The sequence below is a fragment of the Ruditapes philippinarum genome, unplaced genomic scaffold, assembly GCF_026571515.1.
Source record: "Ruditapes philippinarum isolate M1 unplaced genomic scaffold, ASM2657151v2 ctg603_1_1_1_1, whole genome shotgun sequence".
Classification (NCBI taxonomy): Eukaryota; Metazoa; Mollusca; class Bivalvia; order Venerida; family Veneridae; genus Ruditapes; species Ruditapes philippinarum.
In genome coordinates this window covers 210,602-222,743 of record NW_026866219.1, presented here as the reverse complement: position 1 = coordinate 222,743, position 12,142 = coordinate 210,602, and the positions used below count along the sequence as shown (strand labels likewise).

At 30.0% G+C, this 12,142-nt stretch overlaps 1 protein-coding gene across 1 annotated transcript; it reads right to left on the bottom strand.

Moving 5' to 3' along the window:
- Positions 1–4,844: 4,844 nt before the first annotated feature.
- Positions 4,845–11,850, bottom strand: LOC132731766 (uncharacterized). Its single transcript, XM_060718018.1, has 7 exons — positions 11,682–11,850; positions 10,756–10,850; positions 10,389–10,500; positions 9,791–9,906; positions 7,680–7,769; positions 7,161–7,427; positions 4,845–5,347 (listed from the first exon to the last, which is right to left on the bottom strand). The coding sequence occupies exons 4-7, from the start codon at positions 9,805–9,807 to the stop codon at positions 5,092–5,094; spliced, it is 630 nt and encodes a 209-aa protein (XP_060574001.1). The 5' UTR covers positions 9,808–9,906; positions 10,389–10,500; positions 10,756–10,850; positions 11,682–11,850; the 3' UTR covers positions 4,845–5,091.
- Between the last annotated feature and the right edge of the window lie 292 nt (positions 11,851–12,142).

The window sequence follows — 12,142 nt, the reverse complement described above, 5'->3', positions numbered from 1 at the left end:
AGATAAACGACATGCCGTTCGTACCAGGTATGTTTGTATATGAACAACAGTTGTTAGTACTCCAGTGATGATTAAAAACAGATACAATAAATATTTTTATGAAAATCAAAATGTTGGAAGATTGCAATATGGAATAAAAATCTTTTTTTCTCTATGGTTTTATGATTGAAAACTATTCTCTCCCTTACCAGTTTTTCCCCCTCACAGTTCTCTCCAACAATTAGACTTTATCAAAGAATGAATTCTGCAGAACTCAAAATGTACTTGGATTATTTTCACAATACTTAACACATGCATAGGTGGCTATATTGCACATCACATGCATTACACAAGGCGCTAATTGTAATAAAAATTTAAAGCTGTGATGACCTATGCAAAGGAATTTAAAAAATGTTGAACACTCTTTTAAGGTTGTGCTTGTATACTGCTTAGAGAATTGCTTATATACTGTTACCATAAATGCTTAACCTAACATATTAGGAGTTATAGAAATAAAACACAACTGCCTGCAGTGCATGGAACTGTTGCCAAGCATCTCATTTTATCAGAAGGGCAAAGGCATCCCGTTCTACAGCAGAATGATGCAGGTAATTCCTCAAGAATAAAACATATGGTGTTTCTTCTGGTACAGATTTCTTTCAGTTAATGCTTTATTCAGCTTCGCATAAAAGAATTACAGTTAAATACTGGTACATATATTATAAAATACAATTAATATTTACTATATGTAATAGAGTTTTGTAATAAGAAAATCGGAATGTTTCAGCATTTTGCTATAATTTACAATGTGAAAAATAGACAAAGAGCAACATTTGTACAAATATTATAAAATTTTGTTATACTATACGGAAATAGATTTTGAGAAATGGAATGATTAAGCATTTTGCTATAATTTTAAATGTGAAAATAGACAAACAGCAACATACATATTGGGACAAATATCATAAAATACAACTGTTATACTATAAGGAAATAGGTTTGAAAAATGGAATGATTCAGAATTTTGATGTTATTTAAAATGTGAAAAATAGACAAACAGCAACATATATATACAACAACCAATAGAACTACCATACTGGCAAGAATTTGAGTCAGTTTAATGCTGTAATTTGTATATAAATATTTTATAATGTTATATAACAAATATTTTGGTTTATATAATCTGTATGAAAGAATGATTACGATTGTGAGTTACTAAATCTTACTACGAGTTTCAGAATTATGGTTTTGAGTGACGCACGAGTTTTGAATAAAGTTACCATTTCATCGTACAATGTATATAGGGCTTAAAGTTAACTTTGCTTACTTACTGGAATTCTGTAACATTTTCTTTGACATTTAAGAGTTTTCCACAATTGTTACTTCATGTAGTAGCAGAGGAGCAAAATTACAAATGTTATACAAATTTCATTTTGATTCTACTAGTCAAACAACTATACTGTTGTACTTCCCTGTTGAACTAAGTTTAAAAAGTCGAAAAGAAAAATATATGTGTCCATTATACTAACATTTAAAAGAAGAAAACATCTATACAACATCATTCTGTTCTCAAATTACAACATGTTATTATCCTACTGAAACGTTTATATTACATATGTTATTAGTACATATTTGCCTGTTGGATTTTTTTTTGTATTTCAATATGAACAAGCTTTTGAAACAAGAGCTGTCAAGAGGACAGTGTGCTCAACTTTTCTCACTGCTTGAAATAAGAGACCTGATAATGTAGGAATTAACGAAATAGTCTTGAATATTGATCAAAGAACCCGGACAGACTTATTTGCCTCACAAGGAGTTAGTATGTTTTAAAGATATGTATTTTTTCAGGATGTAACAACATTTAAGTGAAATTTTAAGTATGTATATAATTATTCTTCTAAAACAATTTTCAAACATCCAATAAATATGTTAAATATTACTGCAAATGTTTATTGGCATTATATATAATCATTAAAATATATGCATTCGTTTCTTACTGAAAATTTTGGCTAAGACTTTATAGAAAATAAATTTCTTACTACCTCCCTTTCTTTACATGAAATGTAAATTCGGTAATATCTTTACAAAAAATGCTTTTTGGAACTTACAATATTGATAAATCTTCATTTGAGCATCATGTTTATGTTATAAAACCATAAAAACTTTAGTTACAGGATCTTTAACTATTTTTCATCTTCTAAAATCAGTAATATTCGTTTATGGCTACAAATTAATTCAATAAATATCTGGAATGTTTATAAATCAGTAGATAAAATAGATTCAAATCACAGATAACAAACATATCACACTATTATACAATCAAAATAAAATAAGTATGTTTTAAAACATATCTTTAAAAAAAATCCAAATGCAATTTTGGTGTGTGCTTAAAATGTGTATCACAGAAACGTGTAGAAATAAAACATACATACAATATACATTACATAAAATACATCAAATCAGCTGGATTTATATGGATAGATAAATAAGGTTTTAATGTTATAGCATTGTTTGTTTGTTTGTTTGTTTGTTTGTTTCATTTTACGCCTTTTTCAACAGTATTTCAGTCATATAGGCGGGTAGTTTCCTAACCATCGTTCCTGGAGAGTTACACCAGTACTAGACAACCTTCCTCCGCGCTAAACTACCAAAGCATCTCCCGGGGATCAAACCCACGCCAGAGAGGTACCTGGATTAGAAGTCATCGACTCTAACCCCTCGACCACGGAGGCGGTGTAGCATTGTTTGTTTGTTTGTTGGGTTTTATGTGAGATATCAATATTATATCAGTCATCAACTAAAGGGCAGTTTCCTTAAAAGTTATTATCTAATCAATACCCATATTGTCTGTTTTCTGCAAGTAAATGCTAAATTTTCCACTCCCCCCCCCCCCAGAAAAAAACAACAACAGAAAACAACATCAACAGCACGAAAATACATGTATTTGAGTATAGGCTGTGAAAAACTAATGGAAATTATATATTATCATTATGGAAATTATACATTATCATTTAGAACATAATCATTTTTGAACCAAATCATCATGGAAAAGTTTACAAACCCAGGAATGTACAACTAGAATAATGAATGAACCTAATTGCTGTCGGTAATGTATGATAAGAATGTCTTAAATGGTAATGAACACATATTTATTACTGCTTTATTTCAATATATTGCAAAAAATGTCCAGATATTTTAGTTTCTTAAGCTTCAGACATTTAACCCTTTCCCCCATGAGCATATTGTGAAAAATGGCCGTTCTTACTGAAAAGCCTCCTCTTACAAGTTCAAACTGCTATGAAACTATGAAAAATGCTTCAATACTAATCAAACTTGGCACAAATGTTGACTGGACCATTGCCTTTGTGACAACATGCTCAGTCTTAAATTTCCTGTTACCATGGCAACGAGGGGACATCTCAAAATTGCCAAAAATCACTATTCTGCCTCGATTTTTTCCATCAAAATTTATTTCAAAGTGCTGCAACTTCTCAAGGGATTGATATAGAGTCAAAGGCTTTTCAGCGTTGGTTACACGTTATATTATGATCGACCTGGGGTCATTTTTAGCCTCTCACAAGTCCAAAATTTTCTTGGTGCTCAATTTTTTGACCAACATTTCTCAAACGAAAACATGTGTTTGGGGCCCAAATAGGACATTTTTTCACTATTTGAGGCCTAAAAAAAGGGGGGGGGGGGGTCGAAAATGCGTTGTTTCGCGTATATATGTGGTAAAGGGTTAAATATTGCAGATAACATCATATAGTATGATAAAAATATAAGAGTAGGCATGTTTCTTTAAATATAAGACGAGTCTTGTTGTTTTAGGTGATTTATGCAGTGCTTGGTTAAAATCTGTATTGTTTTCTTTCTAAAATTATTATATAAATTATTCATCTGTTTTCTTATTTAATATATATTTATTATTCTCATTCCTTTATTATTCTATAATTATATCAAACTAAACATTGATTTATAAAATTTTGTAAACTCAAACATACAGGTACCTCATTAAAATATTAATATTTAAGTTTATTTCAATCTGACATCAAAGGGAGGGCCAACAGTTATAATGCAATATCTCCCTTTTGTAATAACATTTCTTAATATACATGTTACATGTATTCAAGACTTGCTGTAAAATAATAGCATGAACAGAAAAAAAGTTTGGTTTTCACATTTTCCTATAACATTTCCCATTATACTCCCTATAACTTTTATCATTTGAGAATATTTTAATATTTTCTAGCCTCACTGCAACATAAACTATATCACATTAAAGGGACCAAATATCATCTATACATACAAGATTTGTGATAAATACAATAATACAGACATGTACGATTGTGTAGATAAAAAATAATATCATGGACGGACAACTACAACTAACATAACATAGGAATAATACATTGCCATGGTAACAAATAAAATATACAGTCAATATATCACTAAATCTATAAATTTATCCTGGTATTGTGGTTTTGATTATAATTTAATGTATATGAAAATTAAGTCATGTAAAGCATAAAGGACGGAATGTTTGTGACTAATTTCTACAGTAAATACTTATATATAAAACATATAAAAAATATATAATCATTTATATATTCTGTATGTTTTTCTAGTTACTGCTACTATTAAAGCATATAATATCATATGCCTGACAATATCAAAATAAAATACTGGCAGTTATATTCTCTTAAAATATCATACAAATTTGTAATCAGCTGCTGTAGAAATAATGCATAGTAAGGTTTAATACAATGTTTTAAGACAGTTCAGTATGTATAGGCTATACTTTTACAATATTCCATAGAGATAAGTCTATACTGTATAAATTGTGAAAAAACTACAATGGTAATGTACACAGTATTTGTCTTGCCTAAAATTAATTAAACACACTGAACTGTAATACTTGTGTATTATATGCACCAACTAAATAACTTATTAATCAAGACATTTCAATATCCATTAACTAAACTTGATGACCATATTACTGTACAGTAGCTATACTTTACTGTGCAGTTCATGTATGCACTAGCTTTACTCTACTGTACAATTCAGTATGTATTAGCTATATGCTACTATACAGTTCAAAATACACTAGCTATACTATGACTTTGAGGACGGAATCCCATAATGCATTGGTGGTAAACTAGCAACAGACAAATCTTCACAGAAGGAATTGTCCGGGGAGTCTGCATGACGTGGACTGTGAAATCCAACTCTGGTACTGGCCTGGTGTGTGCGGACTCTAGGGCTGACCATACTGTCATCAAAGTAACCGCCTGAAGACAAAAGAGCTTGCGCCTGGGACTGTGACCTGGCAATTATAGCATTGATTGCTTCCATTCTGTTTTTGTGTTTTCTGTAGAAAATAAAAGATGTTTTTTTAGAATTAATTATAATTTTAATTTATTCTATAATTTCTAGTGAATATATATATAACTTCACCTAAATATGTGTTGGTTCGGCTAGCTTGTAAAAAAAAGAAGAAGAAAAACAAAGCTACTGTTACACATCTTTTAACTCAAAATGAATTCTTTATTAATTTGTAACACAATTTCAGGGTTACAGTCATCACAAATCTATAATGGCTGAGAATTATGATATAATAAATTTAAAGAAAATTTCAAATAAATATTCTGATTTTTACATAAATAAGTCATTTTAATAAAATATACTGATTTTTACATAACAAGGTTATTTTCATAAAATATACTGACTTTCACTAACAAATAATTAACGTAAGAAACAAAGTGATTTTTACATAACAAAGTAATTTTCGTAAAAATAAACTGATTTGTAAAAAACAAATTCATAAAAGAGAACATTATAAGTATGTTTTTTAAGATAAATATATTTTTCACTTGTTTCTTATAATAATACAAAGTTAAAGTATCTGTTACGAAGTGAGTATTGTGAGTTTTAAGTTTTATATAATAACGATTAGGGTATAAGTTACATTTAATAAATAACATGAACAATGTAACATGTGAATATTAATATGTCATTAAAAGTGAAAACAAGTGGCGTTCAGTATATAATGGATAATTAGAAATTCCTAAATGTTCCTGGCCACACAAAACTTAGTGCCATCAATTGTTCTCAAAAGGGTAATAATAATAATTTTAGAAATTTAATACATCAAAAACTGTCTGAATTACATATTACTAGCTTTACATATTACGTTACAATTACATTACAATTAAATGTGCTATAAATGTGATTAAATAGGCATTTTTTAATGTAAATTATCAACTTTTAATTAGAGTTTTTTGTTTTAATAAAACAGGGCCATGCTTTAACTACTGTGTCATGTTTTAGTTTATTGCATCAGGTATATAATATAAGACAAATGTTAAGAACAAGGTGATTTTTTCTGTTACCTGTTGACTACTGGCATAATTGGTGTATGCTCTAAACTTAATAAACATACCAAGAAATGAATATTTCATATAATAATACTTTTACTTTAAGGTCAAACTGACGCTCATACATTATTATGGTAAGTTTCCAGCTTTATGGATGATGGTGGATTTTATGCAGAGTCCTTATATGAATTATTTCAAGTATAAAACTAGCAGCCTTCCATAAGGTATTAAAACCTAAAGAAGAATAGGACAAGTGTCCGCCCTTAAAATATATATATGTTTAAACCACTCTCCCAAGAAAGCCTCTTATTTTAGAGATGCAGGGATTTCTCCAGAGTAGTAAAAATAAAAATAAGTAGATGAAAGTGCCCGAAGTGTAAAAACAATTTCCAAAGACAGCAACAGATATTATACAATTATTGACTAGTGAGCCATTGAATATGATGTGATATTCACCGGCAGATGACATATTGACCGAGGCGATAACAGTCTACGGTGTATGATCATTGAATATGAGTCTCAATCTATTTTTAGACTGGGAAAATCCAATTCAGCCAGTGAATATGATACTACACCCAGTAAATATGATTTTATAAAAAGTTCTGTTGACTACTGTTTGAACCAATGAGATTGCAGATATATTTAGATCATATAATAATCCTCTTTAAATTTATATAGAAAACATTTTAAATCCTCATATAAACGTTGATTTAGTTAATATTACAAAGAGGAGATTTATAAAGCAGGCATTTTAAAGCCGTATATTACCATAGATTTGAATTAATATTACGTAGATATTTTACATACTTTTCTCCGGAAGGTGGATCACGTCTACGATAATGATGTAACTGTTTACGTAACCTTTTACAATCTTCTTCTAGCGCCACTAACGACGTCTTAGTGATCTGATGTAGGGATTTCTCTGTACTTAGTTCACCCTGAACTTCCGCTACCTGTTTTCTTAACCTAGATACAAGGGACTCGGGACTCTTCTCTTTGTCTCCACCCCTTGTTGAGTCTAGATGTGTAGTCATTTGACGACTCAGATCTTGAATTACCCGATTCATCTCCTGCCTGTAATAATGGTTACCCATACATTTAACAAAAATATTGGTTACCAATACATCTAACAATAACAATGGTAACCTATACATTTAACAGTAAATGTTTCTGAAATTTCAGTATATAAAAACCTTCAATCTGACCATGGAATATATATTGCAATTGTTTTATACTGTGTATGTACCTATTTTGAATCACGTTAAGAAACAAAAGATCATGTAAGTGAATGTATAATATTAAAATACAAATCACAAGGTAACTTACCACATGGTTTTATCTGAGTCACCTGACTGTTCTACTTTCCTAGCTAGAAAATTACGTAATCTTTTCAATTCTTCCTCCTGTGCTTCAAACCTGTTCATGTGAAAAAATATTTTGAATATTATGTTTTAACAGGTATATAATTAAAATAAATGACATTAAATTCTACAGATATACATTTTTGTTTGTTGTGCATAAAGAAAAACAAAGTTTAGAACACCAGATACATTATTTAATAAAGTGGCATATCCAAAAATGAAATATTAATATGTGTGTTTGTGAGCTAAATATTATTTGATATGCCAAACAAACAAATTTTCTATTTATTTCATGAATTTCATAACGTTATTTTGTCCTTTTTTATTGATTTTTTGCAGGACTGAAAACTGGTTTTCAAAAATATGTTTTAATATTGTTAAAGTCCTCCTTTAAATTTTGAAATAGTCAATTGTTATTTTAAGACTTTTTAATTACAAGATGCTAGATATTACAAGAAATTGAAAAGAAATGTAAGATCAACCATAGTAACTAAATCCCTAGCCCATAAAATATGACTATTGTAGTAGCTAAAATTACAGAACAGCTTTACTAATTGCTATAAAACCTTTAAAAAAAAAAGGAAAATATTTGGTTCAGGTTTCAAGTTACACTTCCTCTATCACAGTTGTATAAAGGTTTTCATTCTTTACTGGTCAAGGAAGGGCTGCAATGTATTGAACATTATTTCAGGCACAATGATCCGGACATGGGAGTGCACACAGTGTTCAGAATAAATTATAAAGTTTTTACAGGTTTGATCCTATAATTATACCCATCTTTTCAAAATCAGTTTTCTCCGTCATAATTTTTAAATACCTGTAAATGTTTAATATAAACACAGAAAAAATACTGGTAACACTTCAATCTTAGCCACACTCTATATAATATTTATATAATGAATGCAATGTTGTGTATCAACTTTGGTCTAAAATGAACTTTTTGTCTATAAAAATATGAACACCCAAAAATTGAGTCAACAAAAAAACAAGAAAGTTCCACACAAGTGCAAGTTAGTTTAATGTGTATGACTTCAATCAGTAAAAAAAAGTTGTGCTGTTTTATATTTGAGCACCACATTCATAAATCCTCACCACTTCTCTTCAAGCTGAAGCCTGTATTATACATGTAGTAAAATAACAGCTAATTTCTTGTAAATTTTTCTAAATATCATTAAAAACTAAGATTTTTATACCAATTTCACTCCTAAAGTTTAAACAGGTTTTGTAAATAGAAAGTAACATTAAGTTTTTTTGTCGTTATATTAAAATTATTCAATTCCATTTATCAGTCAGCATGAAAGATTATTTCTTGTTTACTTAATTAAAATCATGAGAAACCTAACTTCGATAAACTGTGTTTGATAACACCCATACTCACGGATTTGTGCCAAAAGCTAAAAAAAAATTATTCTAATTATAAAAAAAGAAAATGCAGTGGCAGATATTCCCAGTTGCTAATTGCTTACCATTTTTCTTCCATTTCCAAGCTAGATATATAACAAAACATGACTTTCAAGCTATATATTTGATGTAACAAGAAATGATTTCAAAATGTGCATTAAAATCAAATGCATGGAGCCTCCATAAATATGGCAATCATTATATTTGCCATATTAAAAATAGTTTTATTTACAAAATTCTTACAATTATCAGATCAAACAGGTAAAGTTAAATTTCAGGAAAAACTATCAATGTACGTGACATGACAACTGAGAAAACATAAGGAGGCAAATTACATTTCAAGTTTGATATAAATTGTCAAAATTAATGTGAAACAACTAAAAAGCTGGCTCTCATTAAATTTTGGCCTTCGTCTCCATTAAGTCAAAATTAATAAAGAAATAAAACACACCAAAAAACTTGAACACGTGTTTTTAGATCTGAAACAAAATATACATTCATGCCTGTTAACAATTAAACAGAAAACATACATGAATTTCACATGTTAAGCTTTCAAACATAACAAACAGACAATGAAGTCTTACGAAATGTTTATATATATATATATATATATATATATATATATATATAGAAATGCTGTTACAGGAACAGAAAAGAAATGAATATACACTGTACCTAGCATGTAGCTCCATTTGTTTATCCGCCTCTATCTTTAATGTATCCTCAGCATGTTTCTGTTTCACCTTACATTCTCTAACATTATCCTCTAGCACCAATATCTCCTCTTGTAGCTATAGTTACAAAACAGTATAACATTGATAATAACATAACTAAAGGCAATAACTCATATTTGATAAGTTTAAACATAATCATTTTACCTCAATTGTAAAAAAGACTGAAGCTTTTATAAATCACACTTGTAATAACCTACTGAAAACACTGGTATCAAACAAGAAAACACAAACTGGTCATAAACACAATGTTATAATCCCTTAGTCAAAATTCAGACTCTCTGGTTCTGCAATGATAATTTGTTTGGGGGACGTAGGTGGTGAATAGTTGAACAACTGTTGGCACAATCAGAAAACCAAACATTGAGGGAAGTAATTCAAAGCACTAAAGCTGGGTGGGGCAAAATCAATTTTGTATCTGACAATGATAAAATTATTATCTAATTCACTAATGGCTAAGACTGATATATTTGCATTAGGACAGGGGGCCAGCATTGATATCACAATCATGTTAAAATCAGTTACTGTTTGTTATTGCATACCTTAAGGTTTTCTTTATTTTTGCTGGCAATATGTTCCCTGCATGAGTCAAGATCTGTAGATAATTATTGATTTAATAACTGAAATTTATCCTTCTCTTCTTCAATGTTTTCACTGTAATATATAAATTACATAGTGTAAATACACATATTTAGAATAACCAAAAAAGATTAGTCTTTGCCATTAGTATAGAACCAGGCCAGCATGCACATCCGCATACCCTCAGACCAGACTCTTTACTGTTTGTAGCTATACTTTTTTAAATTTTAATATAGAAATCTCTAAAACTTTGAATTGACTGGAACTAACCAGTACTGATGGCATATGAGGAAACATTGTTTTGACTTAACGCTCCTTCCTTTTACTTACATTTGTTGTTGATATTCTAGAGCTGACTTTTTGATTTTACCATTAAGATTCTGTTTCTGTGTTTCTATAATCTGTTTCAAATTACTAATCTCTTTCTGCAATGTAAAAATATAAAAAGTTAAAAATTAAAGTATAAGTATTAAGAGAAGGAAGTTATTTTTGCATTCTAAATAAATGATGGCATACATAAGAATTGTGATTGCCAAAAGATAAATATGTGCCATGTTTTTACTATTTGTTTTATTAAAAATATCATATTATGTATTATTTTGTCCTTGAATCTTGTGTAATTATTTTGTTATTTATGCATTATATTTCTTTACAGTCCGATATACAAGAGCCATTATCATTTCATCTCACTTATTCAAACAACCAATCACTTATATTTTATCTAAACAGAACTTGCGTGCAGTGACTCAGTTTTTACAAACTTCCCTGGACAAATAACCTCATGCAAGCGCACTGCATATATCTCAGAGTTCAATTTACATTGACCTGTAATCCTGAAATATTTCAGGACGAATTTTAATATAGTGGGGGAGTGGTCATCACCGTCAAGAACTGTTCACTATTTAGGGATAAATATGTGCAGCCTGACTGGACCATCGGAATACCGCTCTGCAGCTCTACCCACTGAGGTAGCCGGCCGCTAACACATCTTTCTCCCCTAAATAATGAACAGTTCTAAACCACGACATACTCCCCTGCTATAATGAAATTAAACTCTATGCTATATTTAGTCACAGCTCAACATTATGTCAAATGTCACAGGGTGACAAAAATGTCCAGCCGGATCAGGACTAGGGCTCAGGACTCTCGGAACGAACACTATTCTGTGTGTCCAACCACTGAGCTATCTGGTCGCTTACACATTTTCTCCCCTAAATAGTGAACAGTTCTGAACCATGACATCTTGAAAACTGTACCTGTAACATTTCTACTTGTTCCGACTTGGCTTTAACTGTTGATTTATTGGTATGAGAGATAGCATTTAGTTCCTGAAGTTGTGCTGATGTAGCCACACATTTCTCCTCTTCTATCCTCAACTTCTCCTCTGCCTTCATTACCTGGTTCCTCATCTCCACGAAGCGAGCTTCAATTATGTTCTATAGATAAAAGATGAAGGTATAATTACACATAGAAATACAAATTAACACATAGACATTATATTTTTCAAAAAATATCATATGTCTGTCTCTTCAAAATGCGTTTTCCTTAACCATTCCCAGGCTAAATAACTTCAATTGACATCCTTAATCTGGACAAAACCATTCATTTTTGTAAGATAAAATTTCAAAATAAGTATTAAGTAAGTAAATAAGAAACAGTGAAGACTATTATCAGGCTACTTGTCACATGGGTAGATTCAATTACTACAATACCTAGA